This window comes from Ictidomys tridecemlineatus, chromosome 2, assembly GCF_052094955.1.
Source record: "Ictidomys tridecemlineatus isolate mIctTri1 chromosome 2, mIctTri1.hap1, whole genome shotgun sequence".
Classification (NCBI taxonomy): Eukaryota; Metazoa; Chordata; class Mammalia; order Rodentia; family Sciuridae; genus Ictidomys; species Ictidomys tridecemlineatus.
The window spans coordinates 165,263,758-165,289,420 of NC_135478.1; the positions used below are offsets into that span (position 1 = coordinate 165,263,758).

The window sequence follows — 25,663 nt, forward strand, 5'->3', positions numbered from 1 at the left end:
AATAAATACTACAGAAGGCAGTAGATCATTAATCTATTTTCTTTCCTTCCTTCCCCTCCCTCACCCATACCAACCTGATTTCTAGAGAAGATGAATGTTCATAGTTCTTTAGTACATTTTAAAAATGTGTTTGTTCTGTTGTAAAACCAGTTACCAATGTATTGAGTATGTGTATATATTGTCTTCTTTGATATTTATAACATCCCTTTGTGGTGGATATTATTATCTCTATTTTAATATGTAAAAACTGAGTTCTACAAGGTGAGGAAACATGTTCATAGTTGTTTGGCTAGAATATGGAAGCAGATTAAGATGTAAAACCAATTCTTTTGACTTCAAGTACCATAGTCATCCCTTTACAATTTTTTTCTATACTGTGTGACCATAACCTGAGACTTAAAGCCCAGAAAGACAGGCAGGTGGGAAGAACAGGAGAGCAATGTCATTATACATACCACAAATTGCTTAACTGCTATTAGTAGGAGCTTTCTTTTTAATGTAAAATTTTAAATTAGGTTTGGGAGGGGGTGTCCAGGTAGTTGTCAGCTGAGTCCTCTGTTCTATTTGTCTAAAAGTTGAGCATTTAAAACATTCATAACTTGCTTACTGTCCATATGGTTTCTTTGAGAAAGCATGAAGAAGTAAGGGAAACTCCTACACACTGGACATTACTTTGAATGGTAAAGGAAGAATCATTTTATGATAGGGAAGTAATGTGAAATCTTGAAAGAAAGTTACCCAACATGTTATTATTAGTAGGAGAGGAGGAAGGAAAACCAGGATCTAGTTATAGCTGTTTTAGAAAAAAAGCATTTTAAAAGAAGAGATATGCTTCATATAGACACAGATTCTAAAAACGAATATAGCATAAGAGAGAGGAAGATTTAAAAAATAATTCATATAATAGAGAATAGTTTTAACAAGACATAGAGGATAAGAACTCCAAAAAATCAGCTGGGTTGTTGGCTTGCACTGGGACATTTGATTGTGAAAACAACTAGTGACTGGAGATGGTAGATATGTTGGGGTCATCCCCATACACAATATAAAAGACCAGCATAAACCTGTGAGAAAGAGAGGCACAAAAGCATAGAATGTGGAAATGGAACAATTTTTTTGTTGTTGTTGTCATTAGATTTTGAAATTATGTTTCAGAAGAAGATGTGTAGGAAGAAATAGAACTAATGGATAAGAAAGTTGATTCTATATCAGTAAAAGAAAGTCACTGTTCAGACCCTCTTGCTTTCTCATTCTCCCCATTAAGGATGAATCTAACATAGAAATAGTAACATAAATAATATGAAAAGGCTAACTCACACTAAGGTAGGAGAAAAACCACAAGAAAAGTTCCTAATCATATTGTGTTTGTTTTTAGCAGGGAGTTTTGGAAGAAATTTTAGGTTAAATCATGGAATCATTATAAACAGTCATTGAGAAATCAATGACGGGATGACTGAGGATAAAAGGGGGTGAAGAAGGGAAAACTAAGAAAATATAAATCAAGAATAAGTGTAAGTCAACAAGCATGATATGTTTTCCTAGCACTGAATTTTCTAAGAGAGAGCATATAAACACTTAGAAATGAATCAGGCAATTTTTAGGAGTCAGCATGGGTTCACTGAGAGTGAATTCTTTCAGAAAGACTTCTTTTCAACATTCATTGAACCATTTAGGCAAGAATTGTAGCTAGGAGGACCATGACTTCAACAAAGTATTGGTGACATTACTTGGACTTGTGGGTGAAATGAAAAGTAATAGGAGTTGGATAACTAAGTTAAACATATTCAAAGAGAGCAGCTTTGAAGAAAGCTGTATATGGTGGTCCAGTAAGATTGATTGTTTTATCAATGCTATTGGAGAATATATAAATAAGTTCCAAGATATTACATTTTAAAGCTGGAAGAAACCACAAAGATAATTTAAGTCTTTTGCTTTCTAGGGAAGGAAATAGAAGTTTCCAGGGTAAAATGTCTTTATCAATTTTTATAATCAAGGGTAGAAAAGCTAAAATTGGAGCCCCGTCATGTGATTTCCCCAAAGGACAATGCTCTCTCTTTGGAATCCAGGTGATATTACATAGGGTGAGATACAAGTTTCCAGATTTAAGAGAAAATCACACAAGTGACAAGATAAGAAGAAAACTAGGGAAAATGAACTTATAAATGAAAAGTTGAATGTTGAAGTTTGGCATGTCCAAGAAATCACTTTAGATTTCAATGTGGAATTCCTCAAAAGTGGACAGAATAGATCTATTTCAGCCTTCTCATTATCTAAGTTCCTGTTCTTGGATATTCCTTTTGAGAAGCCTTTTTAAAAATCTCTGATATTTTTAATAGTCCTAATATTTTTTTTTGCCAGCTACTATTTTACCTGTTGTAGATGTGTTGTCTCCTCAATTCTTGTAATGATCTTATGGGCTAGGAATCTACCATTATTCAATTTCACAGATTGAAGAACTGAGGTATAACATGTCTCAGGATTTTACTGGAACCCTCACAGGAGTTAGAGGAAGGATTTGATTCCATGAATTCTGAAACTACTTACTGTACTCGCTTTTCCCAGATTCACTCAGTCCACTTTGCTACCCAAGTTCATAACTGATTCATCTCACAATAAAGCTGTGAGGATACACTTCAAGGTATAACATACTTGTCTATCTTTATTTCTGAAACCATAAACTCCTTTATTTGAGGACAGCAAACAGTCATTTCTTGTTATCAAAAGTGTATTTTTTCATTTTTCAGTCTGTGCTTCTTGGTGGCTCCATAAATGCCATTTACTGACTGACCATCAATGGAGATAATAGTGATCCTCTAAGAATCTACTGGGGAATTTCCACTGGGAGGATGAAAGTTTCAAGCCATAAATATCACCAGTGGGTTTGACTTGATCATTTATATGAGAAGCACCATGACCTTATAGCAGAGCCCATTATTTCTTAGGGCCTGTGAGGCTCAATGCAGGTAAATGACATTTATCAGAGCCCTTTCCATGTGTAGTTGTATATTATTGTTTTATATTCAATATTCAAGTACTTTGGGTTAGCCATTTTCTTGGTGGTTTGAACTTGTCCAGGACTAGGAATTGCAATGTTTTCATTGTAGCATATCAAGTCACAAATATATTGCCTTTTCTTTTTAACTGAAGAAGACATGTTTGGGATGCTAATCAGTGATTATTATTTTTTCCAGCAGATGCTATGTTCTAAAATTAGTGTTTTTGTCATCTTTCCATATATATAGTTGTAAGCATGGATGGTTTAGGATGGGCTTCACCTTCCTAAATTTAAAACCAATTTCTCTAAATTGTCTCTGTATAAACTAGGAATATACAAAAAGAAGTCAATATTATGTCAACTGGATCTGGCTTTTATACAATTCTCTTTAGACTGAAAAATGCATTTTTGTTCTGAGGAAAACAAACTAAGGCCTTATCATAAAGCCTTGGTTCTCAAACCATGTAGACCTAAAGTAAGATTCAAATAGATATATACTTCAGGTAGGCTTCGCCCAGTGAACTGACACTAAGGCCTATTGGTAAAGCAGGGTTTTTTTCTGGAGAGAAACGCATCTTGTATGGGATATAGAAGCAGTCAAATACTCAAGCTTGCATCAGTTGCTCACGCGTTATTCTTACTTTAGGATTGTGCCAAGTTTTACCCAGTTGCTCTTATAGGCATCCAGACCCTACTGTTCACTGATGGGAATTATGAGTTGCACACCAATTTATTTGAGGGTTTTACTTCTCTTGACAATTTTTAAGCAAGTCACAAGGATTCTTCTTTTTAGGATTTCAAGTGCCATGCTTTATTTCAGTGATCCTGTGATCATGAGAGCAAAAGAGTGTGAACTCTGAGAAGGACCTCAGGCAGTCCTCTATTCTTTTCATGTTGTGAAAAAAGAGAATGTCAGATGGAAAATTTCAGAGTCAACTGTGAGCACACACATCAGTCCTATGGTCACTCTTCCTATTCAGGATGTCCATGATATTCCCATTTCAAACATGAGTTTTGTGCCTTCTGTCATGACAATTATTTCTAATAGAAAACAAAAAGGATTATGCACATTTATAGTCACTAGACTTTAAAAAGAGTTTTCACTAAAGAAATTTTCCTTACTCTCAAAAGTTATGGGCTTCTGAGTCTTGTGCTAATACATTAAAGGGAACAGCAACAACTGGTTTTTATGTGGACCTATGCTCAGCTACAAAAATTCCAGATGGCAAAGAGGCATCAAGTGCTTACTTCCAAGAAAAATGCTATTCACAGAGCTGAACTATATACATTTTTTAAAAGATGGTGTTGAGGCTGTCTTAAGAATCTGGAGACTTTATAATAACCTCCATGGGTTTGCCTTTGTATTCTGTGCTGTTCACAGTTCATCTCTCTTTGGGGCTGTTCTCTAAGAATAAGCCTACACCTTTAATTGTTTTGTCACACATGACTGTGCTGAATGGTTTTTTTTTCAGTTTAATGCTTATATTTGAGCCTGGAAGAGAACCATTGAGGGTTACCCTTTGAACCATCTGTTTCCTTGTAGCCCAGGTTATCATATAAAACAAATTCTAGAAATTTTGATGCTAGGAAACCTCAGTGCCCTTTCTATTTAGAATGATCAAGTCAAACTATTAGCTGTACAAAATCCCAGATTGGCTTGTATTTTAAAGTGGAACTGGAGGTGGTAGATAGTTGAGAAACTGCCTGAGGAATTCAAGCTGTTCACATCAAATGAGTTGTCTGCTCATAGAGGATGCCAATCATATTATTATTGTAGAAAGGATTAGTCACTTTTTTGGGCCATATCTGCAGCACATCTGGAAACATTTTCCATTGAAATAAGTTGACTACAGTTCATGTGTTAAGGTCAGGGATTAATCTTGATTTAATCATATAATGAAATATAGCAAATGTCAGTTTACTTAGTAGAATCTGCAAAAGTCATCAACTCTACATTCCAGAACCCCCCAAAATTCATGGGTCAAAGTTCCATATTGCCATTCCCATTCAATAGCATGACTCAGTCTCAATCATGTTCCATGGATATTCCAAACAAAGAACTCCTTAATAGAAGCAGAAACCTGAAAAATGGTTCACAGCTACGATGATTTGTGTCCCAAATCTTTCCTGAAACAACTGCACTCAAAACCTGTGGTGTGCAATCTAGATTGTCATGTACTTTACATTTTATTCTTCATTTGAAACTAAGGGATTCACGAATAGTGAGGTTATCTATTTTGGTATTCTCATGGCTCAACATTGAGACTGAAATGCCACGCAGACCAAGAAGAATTCCTCGAATCACATTAGTGCAGAAGACAAGCATTTTAAGTCCTGACAGGGTTTTCACCATGACAATGCCACTCCACATTCAACAAGGGTCTGTCTTGCTCCCATGCTAACAAGAAATTATCTCAGAAATAACCTTTTTTTTTTTTTTTTCATTCAGACTCAGCAGGTACTTAGAAGAAAGAAAAGGAGGCATTTTGCCCACTGGAACAGTCTTTATCTCTCTTTGCTCCTCTTTTTCCCCCATGATTAACTGCAAGAGAAAACATGGAACTGAATTGACTTGGGTTCTGGACACTGATGATGGGGTCAAAAGGTCTTTGTCATGTCTCACCCAGAGTGTTTGTGCTGGCCAGCAATACCTGTGAAAGATAACTCCCAGGGCGACTTGACACCAACAGACTTGTCAAAAACATGTCCCTTAGTGCCTTAGGTATTGATTTTTGACAATGTCCCTTGAAGATTTAACATAGTTACAAGTTGATGCATCCATATTTTTCTATGACCCCTGAACTCACTTGTAATAACAATAATATGACAAAGACAGCTTTATCAATAAAAAAAGGCATTGCAATCCTTGTTGGTGGTTTAAAGAATACAAACTTGGGAGCTGAAGGCTGTAGCCTGTTTCCTTAAGTGCTCATTATTTACTAAAGAAGTCCCATGGTAATTTAGAGCACAAAGATATACACTGTGGCAAACAAAACTATGATATTTGGAATGATTTCTTTGTTAACTATTCATTAATTCAACAGAGCTGTTAGGCCCAAAAGGAAAAAAAGTGTCATGGCTGAGTGCATAGAGCTGGAATCAGACAAGCCACAGGCCAGCATTAGAATCCTAGCTTCTTCCTTCACTAGCTATGTGGCCCTAGGCCACTTATTTTAACTCCATGTACTTCAGTTTCTTCATCTGTAAAAAGAGAATAGTAATTCCTGGCTTAGGAAGTTATGTGAGGTTTAAATGATAATGTATAAGAATCCCTTAACTCATTGTCTATAAAAGTGATAGAGAGGATGACATTGTCTAATTCAGTAGTCATTCATTCAGCCAACTTTGATTGATACCTATTATACAAGGTATTCTTTTAAAATGAGGGCATTGTGCCTTCATTGTCCTCAAGGAGGTTATTATTTTCTAGGAGACAAAAAAAAGCCAAGGATAAAATTTTGAGATATATGTATACAAGCTCATGTAAAACTCAGGTGAAAGAGCAATTAATTACACTCAGGTAAGATATGGCCATAACATTTAGGCATGATTCTGAAAAATAAGTGGAAGTCTTACAAGCAGAGAAAGGGAAAAGGAAGTTTTTAGGTAGAGGAGACAACACAGAGAGAGACATTCACACTGCTTAATAGTACCAGATCCTTCTATGTCATCACAGTACCCAGTGCCTCACAGGGATTAGTAGAAGGCAAGGAAGCATAGGATTGTGGTCACATTGCCAAGATATTTTATGTGCCATTATAAGTATTTTGGTCTTTACTATTTAAGAGATAAAGAGCCATGAACATTTTTTTAGGGAAGGGAATGACATGAACAAAATTATATTTTAAAAAGACCACAGTGGATGACATCCAACTTGGAAAGAAAAAGTCTGGAAAGGATCAGTAGACACATTAAAGATTTATTCTCATTTAGACTATGAATTCTTGAAGGCAGGAACCTCATATTTCCAATAACACCAAAAAAGTTAATAATAGAAATACCAGTATTGGGGGTTTAGAAAAAACTTGAGTCTGCCTAAACTATTTTATTGGTTGATAGTCATTATTCAGGTGCTCAGATTTTAATTTGTGCCATTATAGGATAGCTTGAATCCTTGGAAGGAAGCAGGTCATAAATTTTATAGTTGTTAAAAACTGTAGAAAGGCTCAAGAATTTTTAACTTTCTGAAAGCATCACAGAAAAGATAACACAAAGACTTTCTTTAGTGTAGAAATAAGAGCTGAGAGGCAAATAGCCATTATAGCTGTTGAAATTTGCCTGGTGACAACAATCTACATTATTACTGCCTTTCTTCAAATCTTATATGAATTATATATCTAATACAACTATGTAAACATGAACAATATATATTTAATGAATCTGTTAAATTTTGTTAGAAAGTTACTTTTTATAGAAAGTTTCTGAACAAATTGTACATCACATGCCACTAAATATGTTCCACATTGGGACAGCTTCATTACCTGGTTTATTTTCTAAGAAGCCCCATTGTAAACCTGTGACATCCATCCAAATTGGAGGCAGAGTTCCTGGAAGGAATCAACTAGTTCCTGGGATGTACACCTTGCAAATTCAATCCTATTAAATGATGGCATATTTCTCAACATGCTTTGCCATTCTAACTACCTGGCAAGGAAATTTGATCATTATTTGGAAGATAATTTAATTTTTTTTTAGTTGTAGATGGACACAATATCTTTATTTTGTTTATTTTTTATGTGGTGCTGAGGATGGAACCCAGTGCCTCACACATGCCAGGCAACTGCTCAACCCTAGCCCTGGAAGATAATTTTTGAAAGTATCCTTTTGATTGTATTTTCTCGTGTTGTACTTCCCTCTGTTGGAATGTAAAGTCAAAGAGCTGGCAAGAATTAAGACTTTGTCACTAGTAACAGAGGGATTTCCATAATATACCAGGTGGTGGTGTCAAAAATAGCAACATCACAATTTTAGTGTTTCAAGTCCTCCTGATATACTGCCTGGAGTATCACTGTTTGCTTAGAATTTACCTGCAGGTGTTTCTGGGACACTGTGCTTAAATTCCCAAAGTCTACTAATTGGAAAAACACTCTGTGAGTTTTCAACTGCATGTTTTCATAGATCAGTAGAAGCACTTCTACTACATTAAATAACTGGACTTTCATTATTATCAACTGCTAAGAATTGGCTCTTTCTATATTGAAATAGTGAACCTTGTACATGTTGATCCATTAAAAGGCACATATTTAATAGCAATTTGAAAAGAGAACTTGGTGTCATTAAAGTCAAATCATGTCTTAGTTAACAGTGTCAGAAATCTTATTTCAATTAGTTTACCTATTAATCTCTAACCATAAAAGCCTTGCTAATATGTTAAGAATGTCTATATCCCTTGCTTTTCAATCCATGACTTCCATGATGGATATGAGATCTGCAGCATAAGCCTGGTTCATGGGTCTTTCTATTGCCCTGTGAATTGATGACGTGTGAAGAGTGGTCCTGATGGTAACCTCTTGTCTTTCACTAGTTTCTAAATAAATGCATGAAAGAAGGGGAATTAATTAAGGAACAAATTAACCCCAAAGCAAAGGGGGAAAATTTTATATCTTAGACAATTACTTCTGATGAGAAATTTCTACAATGAAACTATGTTAGCAGAAGCATTTTTAATTGCTGGTTCTGTTTCCTCCCACACTATGTTAAAGTCCTTGAACATCATTGCCCTTCATTGCAGGAGGCAAAGCAAGAGCAATGGAGGGAGGTTTCATAACAGCTTTTATGAGATTGCTTTACAATGAAAAGTCTGGGAAGAAAATAAATTTTAAAATTCTGAGATAACTTTTGAGTAAAGTTTTCTGAAGCTTAGATGATATGAGGGAGTGATGTGGACAGCAGCGTGGGTGGCAAGCTATCTAGATTCGAAGGATCTCACTACTTGTAAACTGATAGAAACTTGAGGTTGGTACTTAACCTTTGTGAGTCTCAATTATTTTTTAAATTGTTCCACTTAGTCTGGAGATGTTAAAAGAAACCAACAAAACAAAATGAAAAATGAACAGATAATAGTATCTGCTAAAATGTTGAATGCTTATTAGCTAAAGCACTATTTTGTTCCTTTTTGTGTATTTTCTTATTTAATTTCCATGATAATTCAATGAAAGGGATATTGTTATGGTTTAAATGTGAGGTGGTCCACAAAAGCTTATGTGTGAGACAATGTAAGAAGGTTTAGAGAAGAAATGGTTGGGTTACAAGAGTATTAACCCAATCAGTGAATTTATCACCTGATGGGATTAATTGGTAATTGCAAGCAGGTAGGGTGTGGCTGGAGGAAGTGGAGCATTGGGGGAGTGGCTTTGAGGTATGTATTCCTATTTGGCGAGTGGAGATGGATCTGTTTTCTGTCATTGTGTGAGCTGTTTCCCTCTGCCACACTCTTCAGCCAAGATGTTCAATCTCACCTGGAGTCTCTGGGGGGATGGAGCTGGCTGTATTACTGACTGAGACCTCTAAACTGTGAACCCCTAAATAAGCTTTTTCTCCTAAAATTGTCCTGATCAGATCTTTTAGTCACAGTGGTGAAAAAGCTGACTAAAGCAGATATTATTATTATCTTCATCTTAGACATGAGGAAACAGCAATAAGGGGTTGAGTAAGTCCTAGTCCTAGAGTTTTTAATTACTGTGTTAAAATTTTTGAGAAAGGTACTCTAAAAATTTTATGTATAGGTTGTCACGTATTTCTTTTATAAATAAATAAAATGATTCACTGTAATCATTTTATTTGCAACATTGAACTCACTAAATACATCTATCACTTTTACTTTATTAGTGATAGACATTGATAATAGGTTAATAAATACATTTTGAGTGCTTTCATTCTGCTCTACTTTAGGGCATAATGCTGTTCCCTTTTCCTTTGTGTTAGCTAGGAGCACATTGTTAGCTAGGAGCACAGGCACTCTTCATGTTCTTTCTGCAGAAAGATTGCATAGAGCCAGATTAGGATAAGGATGGGGCTCCAAGTTTATCTGTAATGGTTCTGAGTATCTAGTTGTTTTGAGTCTTGGATAGTGTTTTGATTTGGATGTGAGGTGTTCCCCCAAAACTCACAAGTAAGACAATGCAAGAAGGTTCAGAGGAGAAATGTTTGGGTTGAAAGAGTCTTAATCCAATGATAATTTAATCCCCTGGTAGGGATTAACTGAATGGTAACTGAAGTGGTAGGGTATGGCTGAAGGAGGTGGGAACTGGGGTTTGGTTTTGTATATATATTTGTATCTGGAGAGTTGAATCTTTCTCTCTGCATTTTGATCACCATGATGTGAGTTGCTTTCCTCTGCCATCCTCTCCTCCATGATATTCAGCCTCACCTCAAGTCTGAGGAGCACAGCCAGGCTTCTATGGACTGAGACCTCTGAAACTGTGAGCCCTCAAATAAACTTTTCCTTCTCTACAATTGTTTTCAGGTCAGATCCTTTAGCCACAGCAGTGAGAAAACTGACTAAAACAGTCTTCTCTGGAAGAGTTGCTCTAAGGACCAATGGATTGGAGTTCCTTGAGCTGTTCTCAAGTCAAGGCATCTTGTGGCATAGATGCAGACAGTGAGGAGAGGATGGGGGTAATTTTGTTTCACATGCTCATCTTTCTACATCAACTGTTTGTTATGTCAAACTCACTTTTCCACTGTAGGAAAATGCTTGTTTCTTATTTATTAACATCCAGACTGATGTATAATAGGTTGGTCATGGTCATGACCCCAATCCAAGATTCATTTGGAGATTTTCAGCTGTTTGGACATGAAGCAGTTTATAATATATTACTTCTTTCAATTCATTTGAAACCTTTCCACTTCTTACCTGGTAGAGCCATTATACTAGGAGCCAACAAAACAAATATAGATGGATATGGTTCCTAAATTCAAGTGGCTTTATAGTTTGGAGGAAAAAAATATATATGTAAATGAAAATTATAGTGAGTTAATAAGTTAGTAATAGAGGTGTGTGTTTTTGTAGTAGGAGCTTGGGAAAGGCTACTCCAAAACAGGTTTTCAGCTGAGGATTGATAGTGTAGGATAACTAAAGCATACTGTATTACCATTATAAGAAACACTGTTTTCTTTTTGGAGGTCTATCAAGATACCCCTCTTTATACTATAAAAAAGCAACTTCCTAGGGAGACTTCAGAGGTAGGTTTTCTGTTTAAACAGAACTAAAAATCTTTTTCCTGTTCAACTTCATTCCTTTCTGCTCATTCTGTTATTCTTCCCGATCTCCTAGTACTTATGTTGTCAATTGTCAGGTCCTACACTTGCACCTGTTTATTGACATTTCTAATTTGCTTTTACATGCCTCAGAGGCTTGTAAGATGCTTTACTATTTTTGAATTTTATTTTACATTCTTTCTGCTCCATGTCATTTAGACACTACACAACAGTTTTTGATGTGTCTAAAATATATCTGCTTAGTAAAAGCAATGTTATGATGAAAAATAATTTTATATATGCTCCTTAGTTGGAATATATAGGTAATTTAGGTGCTTATGTCATAATATTACAAAATACTTCCACAATCTAGAAAAAAAATAATTGGACTGCTGTTTCAAAATGGTCCTGATAGAAAAGTACTTATTATTTATTTTTCATTGTTTTAGATATTTCATTTGCAATCACTTAGGCCCTAATAGAATGTTTTGATTAACCACATACAATTATAAAATTAAGCAACATCCTTTAGTGCCATATAATTCAAATACTAATCTGATATTTTGCTATTTTTAATAAACGGTTGGCTTTTGTTTGAACAACTTTGGTAACAGGGGACATTATTCTTTCTTGTCCCTCACTTATAGGCAATTTCATTTCTCAGAACTCATTTTTCTATTGGCCCCAAATATGCCTTCCTCTAGATTGGAGATTTTGAGAAAAGGAGTTAGTTTTGTAACTTGGTAATGTATGGAAATACTTTTGGGTGTCGTAACTCGGGCTGCTGGCACCTATAGGTAGAGGCTAGGATGCTCCTAAACATTCTACAATAATATATGACCTCACATATCAAAGAGTTTTCCAGACAAAAATGTCAATACTATCAAGGTTGAGAAACTTTGCTCTAGATTCAATCTATTTATCCACAGAGAAAGTGTAACTGTTTCCATTAGCAGCCTTTCAGATATTTGGAGACAGCTAACTCTGTGAAGGCTTTTGTATTCTTGGACTATTTTTTCAATTTTCCTGTAAGAGTAGCAATTAATGTATGACCTTCCCAAAAACATTTGAGGGGGAATGAGGAATGAATCATTAAAGTACAGCAATACTTGATACAAATTGACCAGTGGGGTTCACAAACTCTACCAGCACTATGGAATTGGGTGGAAGAAGTAAAATAAAACGGTCTCTTTCTCCTTTTCCCCATGTAACTAAAGTCCACAAAATTTATTGCAAAGAATTTGGTTTAAGGAGTAATTCTTCCCACGGATATAATCTGAGAAATACATCGTATGTATGTCCAAAGTCATGTCATGATAAACTATGTCATAAAAACTGCTGCTCAGAGTTAGAGTTCCTGGGCTGTAGATTGTACTAGAAATCTTGAAAAAGGGTATAACTATACTAGGGATGAAAAGGAGGTTCAAGACAAACCTCTGACTTTTCTATGAGCTAAACTTTTAGAGGCCATTTAACCCAAATCCTCATTTATTGCTTGGGTCACTTTAATATTCATAGACGAAACAATGACTGGGTAACTTATACTTCCATGTTCCATTGAAAATTTGTTCTACATAGGCAAGAAAGAATGAGAAAATGTTGCATCCTCCAAAAAGAGTCAGGAACATTTTGGGCACATTTCAAGGAACATTTTTGACTGGACCACTTAGGAACTAACTACAGCCTATTTGAAAAGCACAAGCATAAACATTGCTTCTAAATAAGTACCACAAAGACAGTTGCTTAGCTAAAGGCAACCAACCTGATTCCCTTCTTGAAGAAATACTATTTTCCCTGAAGTGAGGGGTTTGCAGGCTTATAGAGAAGATTAGGATATAGTATTAAAATGCTTTGAAAAAGAACTTACCAGAGGGGTGAATAGACCCCCCAACTCCATTTGCTAATATAGAAGGATTTTGATGCTTGGTTTTATTGAATACTCAATTAAAAAATCAATAGTGTTGCTTTGTGAAGGACCACCACAGAGTGGTTTGTCATCCTTAATTAGAACATTAGGAAAATAATTATCTAGGTCTTCATCAATGGTGATATGGCTTAACCCAGCAAATCTTAAGACTCCTCTCTTCCATTCAAAGCCCGCTCCTATAACACAGCAGGAGATGTCTTCTTTGCTGTATTCCTAAGAATTCCTCTTCTTTAGTGGGAAGAAAAGGAAGCTGTAGAGGAAGTACCCCCTGAGGCAATGTGGCCAATGAAGCAACCCAGAGTTTATAACATCTAAACAACTGACCCAGCCACAGAAGGAAGATGCACAAATATGAATCTCTAAAATTCTCTCCCAATGGGCAATTTTGTTACTGAAAGTTCCGGGCTTCAGTTAGTGACAAATGAATGACAGACATTTTTTAAATTATAGATTTGTACTCATTTGCTTCTACAGTTTCATCCTTTTCCCTGACCTAATTCAGTTCAAGCAGAAACACTTTCCAGGATATATTGAGGAAGTTGAAAGGAGAAAAGAGAGGATGGCAGGACTACCAGGTACATGCTATCCTCATGGTCATCAGACACCAGGTGCATGATGAGAATCATTCATGGAAACTGAAGAGGGTGAGTAAGAACGATACCCACAAAAATCTTCTATAGTGTCTCCCTCATTAATGTACAAGAGTGCCTTAAATTCACCATTAGGAGCCTACTACTTTGGATTGACACTAAGGATATTTTTAAGAATTCTTATTAAAGGACAAATATGTTTGCAAGGATAACATACTTCAATTCTTAGCTGTGTAAAGGCCTCTTTGGACCTCTTTTCATTCATGATGTTTTGCTGAAAGGAAGGTCTGATGTAGAAAGTTTCCTTGGAAGGGTGCCTGGAGGTCACTGATTAGGGACCATTTGTTCCATCTCCCAGATTTTCTTTGTTCTTGAGTGTGGCCTAATCACAGAGCTGAGTAGTCAGAGGGCATGGAGACCCCTACTCTGTCCCTTTCTCTTTAGCTCACCTCCTTACTTTTGCCAAAGTCCTTGTCCCCATCCCCATAAACATTTACCACAAATTTATGTTCAACCTCCTCAGATCCAGTATCTACTTCTCACTGTGGCCCTATCAACCTTTGTCTAATCCAACTTTCATTCTGTCATCTAATTACTGAATTAGAGTAATTGCTATTTCGCAGTAGTACTGAACCCCCAGCCAGGCATTAAATGCCTTAAAGTCAAGAACATGTTCTATATGACTTTAGTATTCTCTCTAACCCTGTCACAGAGCAGAGCACACATTAGGCTCTTTATCCAGACTGACTTGCTGGGGGACCAGCCCATGATCTCATTAGACTGCTTGGCCACTGCAAAGGCCACAGAATTAGTTTTAAATGTAGCTTCTCAGCTGACTTTTCCTATAATTTTGGAACACAATAGGAACCATTTAATGAATCTTAATTTTTTTGGTGAAGAATTTTTCATGGATTTCCTCAATTTCTCCTTTCCACATCTTTTTGAGGTAGATTCTATTTTGCTCATTTTACAACTAACCAGCAAATGGCAATGTTGGACTTCACACCCAGGTCTTTCTGATGTCAAAATTTATACTCATTTTTCTTTATTTTTAGTGGTGGAGACAAAAACCATATCAGCATTTGTCACTTTATGGTATATTGACCAGATAAATTAAATAAAAAGCAAGGTCCTTTGATGAGTAAGATTAGTGTTTTCTTCCCTTGAGGACCAGTAAAGAGTTTTAGAAGCCTAGATTTTTTCCCCTTAAACCAGTCTCACCTCTCCTTGGAGTTATAATGTCAAAAGAGTAAAATTAGGTAAAAATTTTATTTTGCAACATGTAGCTTGTTAAATACTTTGAATAAATCATTATGACACATCTGCTCTGGAATAGTGCTATTTACTATGTTGGGATGGCTTAATGTCAGAAAAACATATATTCCTGTTCCTTATTAGCAGTAACATTGGGCATAATATAAATGTTTGTGAAATGATTGACATTCACAGATGAAATTGTTATTAAAGTATGGTGGGTATACATCTTAAATTTTCTCTTTTCTCTAAATAACAAATTCTACCTCTACTGACCCAAGTATAGAAATAGTGACAAAATTAACATGCTGTGCTTTGAGATGTGCAATATTTTCTATTCATCTAATGAAGTCAAAGGGTGTTTATGAAAAACCAATTATCCTAATTACTTATAATATGACTGTGTGCTCTAAAGAGGGAAAGAAATTTGAAATAGCTCATTTAGAGCAACACAGAATAACACGTAGAATTTTAAGTGCTGCAAATCTGGGATATAGAAATAAGGCTATTCCAATGCAAATAGAGCCACTTGAAGTGGGTTTGTGACATACAAAGACAATGTGAGTATCTTTAATGCTTGGGCTTTGATTACAGTAATTTGGTAGGAGGCAAAGTGTATTACTCTTAGAATCATGGACTTTTAATACTGTGACAATAGTGTTCTCACCAGAAAACAAATTGAACTTTAAGTAACACTGAAATCACATGTGGTAGCTGAAAAAGCAGAAAAGTACAAAAGATCTGAATTCTAGATTTTGTGCTTCCTACCAATGGAAGTTTTCTTGAGACCAACATCTCTTTGGGAATTGGGAAAATGAGAAGGTTGAGCTGGATGATTTCTCAGTTCTGTTCTGTTTCTAAATTCTATGATCATGTACATAAGCACTGCAAGAATTTGAATGTTTCTTTTTTCCTAGCAAAACCTGAGAATCAGTTATCAGCTTTGTATCTACTTCATGTGCTAAGTCTTTTTGTTTTTTGGGGAGAGGGTTAATTATCTGGATTCTCTGTATACATTTTAAAGTTTATATACTGAGAAATTCTTTATATTGTCCCAACAAAATGATGCTTTAGTGAAAAATGTGTGTGAGTTCAGGTATATTGTACCTTCCTATGATTGCTTTTATCCATGGATTGAAATTCCTATTTTATGGAATTATGTAGCACTATTATTTACTGTGGGCAGGCCATTCTTTCCTGCTTCTTGACTCTGAGCTGAGCCCCATGGAATTGCTTCAGCTAATGGGATACTAGCAGATATGACACAAGCAGGAGCTTGAAGAGGAAATATGCAGTTGAGTTTGCATTCCCTCACACCCCTGCCATCACTCTGAGAACTTCCATGGACTAGAGCATTGATTCTAGGAGACAACCTGGGCAAAACCACCCACTGCTAAGCCCAGTCTCCATTGGCTTACTGTAAAGGAAAAAGTCATTACTTCAGGCTTGTAAACTAATAAGTAATTGGGTCAAACAATTGAATTTCAGGGCATTGTGTTATGATGCAATAGCTACCTTTGTTATCAAATACTGATAGAAATATGACATCATCCATTGACAAAATTATTAGGATAGCCTTCTTTTGTTGCCCCCAAGACATAAAAGCAAAGAGACACAGCTTTTAGCAGGAATATATGCCAGTCTTACCTGTATGGAAACACTGCTGTAAGAGCCACCAATGACCCCTGCAATGAGCAGAGGGATATTTTCTTGAATGGCATATGATCCGTCAGGACACATATACTCAGCTTCATCCACTTTAGTCAAAGATGCCCTGACAAACTCCAGTGATTGCTCTAAAGCATAGGTATCCCTTGAGCATGTATCCAGAATATGAACACCCAACTTCACTCCGGGTAGAAGGTAATTGTCTTTGTTGATTTCATCAATAGCAAACAACATAGCTTCCAGGCGTTGGATCCCTCGATCTTCATTGATTCGCCCACAGTCTTCAGTTCCAGTGCCTTTTTCATTAATAGGAAATAGGCCCCCCAAAACAAGGTCACCTTCTATTTTAATCTCCCTCCTCATAAAGTTATGATCCCCTAAAGAGAGTAAAAATCCCTTTGAAAATAAAGCTAAAGTAAGAACTTGAAGTCTTGTCCACATCTTCATGAATCCTTTTTCTGCGCCTCTGGGAGATATCAAGAGATAGAGCCAACGTCGCCCGCTAGTTCTCCTTTCTCATTTCCAAACTGGATCTTTGTCTTGTCCTTCACGTAAGGGAAGATCAGACTAACAGCGCCTGTCACCAAATTCCTAAAGAGATAAAAATTATATGAACAAATATGGTAAAGAAAGCAACAATACATACATTGATGGTCTCCCATCAGAAGTTTGATGGACTAATGACTCCAATTGCCATACCCAAACACACACTTCACCATGGCCCAGACACTCTCCCACAGGTATGCCTACCGGGTCTCATAATATATGATGGGGTGGACTTTAGTGGTCCCATCTCACAGAAGTGGCTGGAGAGGACTAAAGATGTAAAGTGACTTGGCCAATGTACTTAGATTGGAGATAGGGTTCAGACTCTTGTTCTAATGCCAAGTTCAGTACCCTACTCAGTCATTCACTTTCATTTTGGTAGGACAGCAACCTGTATCCCCATTCAGCTTCATGTGTAAACTTGCCCCTTTTGTGGACTCTTGGCCTTTCTATTTGGAAACAAAACACAAAATTAACTCTGTTACCAAGTCAGCACTTTTACCACCACATCCCTCTTCCCCTCTTCATACATGAGCTCTCCAAAGAAATCTTTGTGGTGTTGCTCTGCTTCATCTCATCCTAGATGCTCTCAGCCCTCTGGATTCAATGTTCTGTCTTCAGCCAGGTGAGGTGGTACACACCTATAATCCTAGCAACTTCTCAGTGTTTTTTTTTTTTTTTTAAAGATAAAAGATTCTGTTCCCACTGCTATAATAAAATGGTTTTGGAAAAAGCTACTATTAAACTAGTTTCTACATTGAAAAAAAAACCCACTCTACTCTTCATTTTACCTGGGCTTTATGGAAATCTTGATTATTGTCTACATGTTACAACTCCTAGATTTCTGTTCTCATGCTTCATTTCTGGGTACATCTCAAATTCCATTGCTGAACAGCTGCCCTCCCCCTTTCTCTCAACTCCCTATGCCGATCTAACTCATTTTTTTTAATAGTTTCACCACCCACTTAAATGGGTTCCAAATTCCTTGGTCATCTGCTTGCTAAACAGTTTTACCCACACATCCTTTGGACACTTCAAGGTCCGCATGTCATAAACTCTCCCTTATCTCTGAGAATGGATCTTCTCTGTGTCCAGGCTCTCAAGTCAAAAATCCACACTCCAGCATCCTCTCCTTTTCACCTTCTTCCACCCTCTTCCTATTGGCCACTAATCCCTGAAGAGTCTGCCTGTTTAACCTCTGCCAAAGCCATTGCTTCTTCCCTATCCTCATGATCCCAGGCTCTTATCAGGATCATGGCAATAGATTCTACAGAGCTGCTGGCAGCCCAACAAAGCACTGTTTTTATGAATTAAGATATCGCTTTCTCAGGTACAATTTTTAAATTTATGGTACAGCTATAGATGATGAAGTATGATTGCTGGTCATGTAGCCAGTGTCACAGGCAGTTCCTGGTGTGGCCCTCACATTTCAAGGTATGCAATAGTGCTAGTGCTGGAGTTTGCAAAGTAGGTTGTAGCTTGGGACAGGGTAGAATGTATGTATCCACTGTGAATTAGGCTAAGCTGTGCTGTGAAGATCATGCTTTTGAGAGTAGTCGGGGTCTTCTCATGGAGCTTTCCAAAACACTGGAGCTGGCCAATTCCATGTGCACATGAACCCACGAAGCCATGGTATTCTCAGACTCCCAGCTCCCTAGCAATAGAGCAAACTTTCGGTCAGTTCACACTCTTTCCTCCCTCCTGCAAGGTGAAATGTGCTTACTGTTTTCAGAGTCATGTGAGAGGTGTGTCAGCCTGTGATTTCTGGAGCATTCTCCTGAGAGGGTGCAGCCACCTGTCCGAGAGTGTGTGGTCCAGTTGGCTTGTCTTTTCTCCTACTTTTATGTGTGATTGTCTATTGTTGGGGGCTTTATGAAGGAGGGGCCTCTCCTAGCTCCTTCCAGACTCAATCAGGATCCTGGAAGCCACACCATCACTTGTATGCTCCCAGATGAATTAGCCAATGTTAATAATCTGAATAGTGTCCCATTGGAGGAGCCGCGCTAATGCATAGTCTTAATTACTGCTTGGAATGGCCCATCTCCTGTCAGACTCTACCAATCTTTCCTTGGCTACAGGTTTAAGAATTGACTTCTTGTAAGCATTTCTCAGTGCTCCATGAGCTTGTTCCTGGCCAGCTGTCAAGCCTTACTGCTCATTGTGCCCATCAGCCTTGTCACCCCTCTGCCTTTAAATCCCAAGTTCCAGACATAGAACTGTGTAGACTTCAGTGGATGCTCAGGAGCTGATGACCCCTTGCTCCCACCCATGCTGTTGCCTTTTCAAGGAATGCCCTTCTATACTCATTTGTTGGCAAACACCTACTTGCCACGTAGGACTCAGAAGTCTCTGCCAAGAAAGTCTAAGTATTCTTTCCTCTCTCTTCCCCAGTTAAATTGTTTACTTCCTGCTTTATATTCCTGCTGTAGCCCCTTCAAGAAATATCTGCTATCTGCTATTGCATTATAATTCATATCGTTTCCTGTACGTGCTCATGGGAATAAATGAAATGTCACAGCATTTAGGATTATTTAGGTACCAAGAACAAAAACTCTCAATGAAAAAAATTGAGACAGGTACTAGTCTACTGTTTACTTCAACATTTTTGACATTTCTCCCTTCTCATGTTAGCAGTGCCCTTTAAAACCCAGCTTTCCACTTGCTTTCTGTTCCTTTCATGTGGAACAAATGATGAGTTGTTTTCTGGAGACACACAGTCAGCTGGGCTTTGCTTTGTTTATTTATTTAGGTGTGAATCTTGGCAGTGAGGGCGGCTACAGTCCTTGGAATGCTCAATGTTAACTCAGGGCATCTCTAGGATTCCTGCCACAGGGCACCAGGAAGTCTAATAATAATAATTTTTTAAGAAGTTGATACTGCAGCACCTTTTTTACTTTTTCTTTTTCACTTTTTTTTTTTTTTTTTTTGGTCTTGTATCAATTTCTGGTCTCTCTTTGATCTTTATGTACAATTCCCTTTGAAGTGAAACAGTCTTGGATGGAAGGCAAAAGATACTGATCATTATTGCTAATGATAAAGATGCAGAAATTGCTCTACAAAATCATTGTTTTATTTGCCTAATAACAGAGAAAAGTTAACTGGAAGAAAGTCAATAACTCAGGGCTTACCATGTATGTTTATTAAAAATATAGGCATCTCTTGAATATGAAGAAAGTTTGACTATTCTGACTATTCATAGAGTAAAGATGACCTGATAGTCCATAGTAAGCTTATTTCTCTGTTAGGAAAATGCTTTAAGTCAAAGAAGACTTCAAATGAAGTGCTTCATTACAGTAATGGTAGAAGAATATATTGATCTATCTGTCTTACAGGTGGGGGCTGTGTTTATTTATCTCTATATACCTCGGAGCTGGCATAGTGGCTGCAATCCAGAAGATATTCAACAAATGTTTCTTGAAAGTAGATATCAATGATAATTATGTCTGCAAATAACTCTTTACTATTTAATTCCTGGCTTGGGAAATGGGAGATTAAAGAAGGGAAATGGGTTGTTTTTATCTCATTATACATCTAATTGCCCCAGATGATATTTTTTTATTGTGTTCTTTGATGGAGAGTGCCAACAGGTAAATATTTAGAAAATAATACTGTAGCAGTTGAGTATCCTTAATCTGAAAATCTGTAATGTGATATCCTGCAAAATCTGACATGGTAGCACAAAAGAAAATTACAAACCTGACCACATGAAATGGGCCACACTCAAAATGTAGGCACACTAAACATTGTGTAAAATTACTTTCAGGGTACATGTGTAAGGTGTATGTGAAACATAAATGAATTTCATGTTTAGATTTGGGTCCTATTCTGAAGAGATCTTGTTTTGTATATATTATATGTATAATAAATTTTAAAAATCTGAAATCTGAACAATTCTAGTTTCAACCATTTCTGATAAGGGTTTTCAACTTGTATACATGGAAAAGAAAATTCTTCCTCTGATTTTGGAAATTGCATTTGAGGTTAAGTTCCTGTGAAGCTCTAAGGTGTGTGGCTGAGAACTGGCCTACATTTACATCTGTGATTTTGGTCAGGAGAATACTAAATAAAAAAAAATGCATAATATCTTATCTCAAAGGCTCAGAGATACATTCATTCATCAAATATTTATTGAATTCCTCCTATATGTGTGCTAGGCCATGAGCTAGATACCAAGAATATATACTTCAAGTATAGACAAATAAGCATTATCCCTAATGTTAAATAACATTCTAAATGCTTAGACATTTTTTATATAGAGTGATGGAAAATTGTTCAAATAATTCCCTGATTTTTTAAATACTTGAAAGTAAGTATACCATGGATTTACTGTTATTAAGAGCTTGACTAAAAAAGCAATCCACTCATACAACATATATTAAATAAATTTAGAAATTAGATATGCTTGGGGCTGGGATTGTGGCTTAGAGGTAGAACACTTGCTTACCCTACGTGAAGCACTGGGTTCAATCCTCAGCACCACATAAAAATAAAATAAATCAAAATATTGTGTCCACCTATAACTAAAAAATAAATATTAAAAAAACTAAATATGTTGGCTATAAAACATTGTTATTATGACTGATAACAATGTCATGTAACATATTTTTTAAGCCTTCTGACAGGGCTATCTTCAAGTAATGTTTAATGTAGTCTTACAGAATTACAAATCAAAAAATCAGTTAGAGTAATATTTAACTATACTGTCTTAGTATTTTCTTATTTACCTTTTTCCTTAAAGTAGAATTTATAATGATTAAGACTGCAGGACTATACATAATTTAGAAATATTTAGTAGTATTTAAAATGAAGCCCTAAGAAACTGAAAGAAGAAAAAATTAAAATTTAGCATTGAAAAAAATAAGACAAATATGCCTAATTCAATTCCATTGTTTATGTCTGTGTAACAGCTTATGGGATTGTGGAAAAGGGCAACAACCACTTCTTTTCAGGTTCCTTTCATTATAAATCAGTTGGCAGCACATTCCCCAGGTAAACAGACTCCCTCCTGCAGCCACATTCATATGCAGCTGGAGAATTGCAGCTCTACAGTCAAAGTTCTCCATTCAGGGATGAAGAGTGGTGTGTCACTATAAACAAGCATGTGTAGCCCTTGGTAGGCAACCTGCTCACCAGTGTTTTATTAATCAGTGCACTAATAGAATCTCAGAAGTTTGCTGTGACCATAACCCCTGGAATATGTGGGCAGGAAACATTTCTATATTCTGCATATGCTAACATGTATTTTTCTTCCTCTCTTGACTTTGCTCAGGGACTTAGTGTTGGAAACAAAATCCACTTCAACTTAATGAATAAGTAGTTATCCAGGGAAAAGAGAGAGGGTCTATTTGGGATAGATAATGTCAGAAACCATGCTCCTTTTTTTTCTGGAAATAAATCTTTAAGTTGCTGAAGCATTTCTGAGTGTGCTCAAAATCTGCTCACTCAACCATCTGGAGCAAAGTTGAGCTTATTCCTATCATATATAATATGAGTGTGACTTTATAATTTATTAACTGTCAGAATTATAGGCAACAAAGGGCATAACCATTGCTCTTAGACTGCCATTTTCAACTGAATAAACAGGGGCTTTGTTGCACCTCTATTTTTAATGATAGAATAAATCATTACATGATTTTAATTCCTCAATTCTTACTAAGAAAAAGGTATATATTTTTTTTTCCTGGACACATTTAAGAAGCTATTATGAATAGCTGACTGTTTGAAACTCAATCACTTTTAGCAGGTCTTTTTAACCTTCCTCATTTTTCCAACTGTGAGGGGTCCCTCCATTTGATGCATTACTACATACCCTGCTGTATTTGTCGTGGGGATCATATTTTGTTTTATGCTTTATTTGCACTGTTTTTTCTTACATTGAAAATTGTTCCTGTTAGATGGTAAGACACTATAGACCAAGGACAATGTATTAAATGCTTTGTGTTTCCCACAGTGTCTCATACTCAGTTGTCAAATGTTGGGTACATGATAAATTCCAAGTAGCATTTAAGTTTTTGAGAGAGTCTAATCAAGAGATTTGAAAAATAATATGGAAAGCCCATTCAGAGAATGAAAAAAATCACTCAAAGAAGGTCATTTTTAAAATGATATTACAGAGAAATCTATAATATTAAAATGAACTGACATTTTAATATTGAACAGTTGGTCGATTTTTTAGAGGAAGAAATGTATAATTAAAACTGGGAAAGTTGAGAGCATTTGGAGAAACTAGAAATAAAATACATATTGTTGATCCGACAGCGATTGGAAGGAATATAAAGTAATGCACCAGGGCTGGTGATATAGCTCAGGGGGAAAGGAGCTGCCTAGCATGTGTGAGGCCTTAGGTGCAAACTCCAGCACCACAAAAATAAATAATAATAAAAATTAAAAAGAGTAATGCATCTAATGAAAGGTAAAGTCCATTGAAAGTATGAAGGATGGGGTAGAATAGCATGGTGTGGACCATGCCTAAAGACTAAGATTTGAAGTTAGGGAGAAGAGCTTAGCTTTTCCTCTGTTTGAATTTAAGGCTGTTTGAAATTCTATAATGTATATAACACTTTAAATAACTAAGAAATTAGGTTGAATAGTGGGAATTCTTTGAGGAGACCCATTCCTGTGAGCCTATTTTATTCATAGAGAAGATGAAAGTGGCCCAAGAACTCTGGAGGACTGCACTGAGGGGGACAATACTGCCAGATGAGATAATGGAGCCAAAAAAGGAATATTGATGTTCCTTAGAGAGGCCCATTTTGCTATTTGGCCTTGGACCAAAATAAAATTTAAAACTTAAAAATCACACATTGTTTTCTTTTATCTTTTGAATTTAGAGGAAAGCGTCTTTATGATGTAGGCAAACAGATTTACAGTTGTGCTAAATTTTGGCTCTTATATAATTCTAATCAATAGGAACTTGGTTGGATCACTCAATATAAAAATACATGAAAGATCTGCTCACTTCCCTTCAAAGCAAATCTTTATTTCCCTAAACATCAAAGTGCACAATATATTCTCGTGTGTGTGTGTGTGTGTGTGTGTGTGTTTGTGCACACGTTGTGTGTTACTATTTATCCTGTTTTTTTTTTTAATATTCTCAAGTTTCCTAACCTCAGTACAAATCTTTGAGTTGGAGCCTCCCTAAACTCCCTGTGGTTTACCTTTGTTCTCATTCTCTTAGAAGCTGCCAAGTCTAATAGAAGTTACAGGTTTGTCAGCATGAACAGAGAGTTTAGAAACTAAGTTTGTCAAAAGCTTTCCCTTTGCTTCTGGACAAAATGGTGAAGGGGTGAAATGGAGGAATACCTTTATAGGATTCTTTACCGATGGGCAATATGGCCCATCAAATGGCCGTTATTAATGATACCTAGGAATATACAGTTCCTATTCTTGCATGATTATGAAGTCTTCTCACAGAAAATTGACTCATTGATTCTGGTGAGAACGAATTACATTATTTGTTGTTAAGGTGAGAAAGAGAGGGAAAGAAAGTAGAACAAATTGTTCAAGGTGACAGTTAAGTTGTAAGCATGTAACTAGGATTAGCGTTTAGGAAAACTTCAGCATTATTGCCCAAGTCCACAAAAGAAAACATGCACATATTTCCACCAAAGTATCACTCCTGACTTTCAAATTTTCTTTAGTGTATGATTGGTTAAAATGTTTAAAAAAGCACCATCTTTGCCTGGTACCAAATGATGTCTTCAGAATATCTGTAGCTTCTGCTTATTGCTATGTCATAGTAACTGGTATTGGATTTGCCATTCTGCTGGAAATAGCTATAAAATTGAACAAAATATATAAACAAACTATGATTACCAAGAGAATCACCCAATGAATCTCCCATAATTACCCTCTGATTTCTTTAGTATTACGCATGGGGACACTTCTTACCCTGAAGCAGTGGCAGTCTTACTGGCCTAAACAAATAAAAGATGAGAGTCTGGACTATTAAAGTGATTGCAACTTTCAGAGCAGAGAGCTGAGTGGAGATGGAGTGGTGCAAGTATTTGGCTGGTATTTGGCAAGACTCGGTGAGATCTGGCAGATAGCACCTGTCTGCATTAGGGTTGAGGGATAAATGTTGATATCAGAGGCTATGTACAATTGTGCCTCAGCACCTGAAGGGACTTGGTTCTAATATTCTCTGTAAATAATAAAATCCTCAAATGTTTAAGTTTCTTAAATAAAATGGTCTAGTATTTACACCTAACCTACCTGTGTCCTTCCATAGACTTCAGATAATCTCTATATTATTTATAATACCTTGTACAATATAAGTGCTATGAAAATAGTTGTTATATTGTATTGTTTATGAAATAAATGTCTGCATGTGTTCATTACAGACACACCAATCATAGTACATAACAGAGATAAAAAAGAAATAGAGCTGAAACAATGAATCTGGAGAGAGACTGTGGATCTGTGAACTGCCAGGAGGCTACAGCAGAGTATGTCTATGTTTCATGTCACTCATGTGGGTTCAGA

At 36.4% G+C, this 25,663-nt stretch overlaps 1 protein-coding gene across 4 annotated transcripts in view; it reads right to left on the reverse strand.

Annotated features, from left to right (window-relative positions):
• The window catches only part of Grm3 (glutamate metabotropic receptor 3), a 207,519-nt gene that overhangs the window by 68,319 nt on the left and 113,537 nt on the right, over nt 1-25,663 (reverse strand). For all 4 annotated transcript variants that reach the window (XM_005335928.4, XM_040291705.2, XM_040291706.2 and 1 more), the window contains one exon: nt 16,613-17,224. In XM_005335928.4, coding sequence (XP_005335985.1) covers nt 16,613-17,080 — 468 coding nt within the window. In that variant the 5' untranslated portion in view covers nt 17,081-17,224. The remainder of the gene's footprint in view (nt 1-16,612; nt 17,225-25,663) is intronic.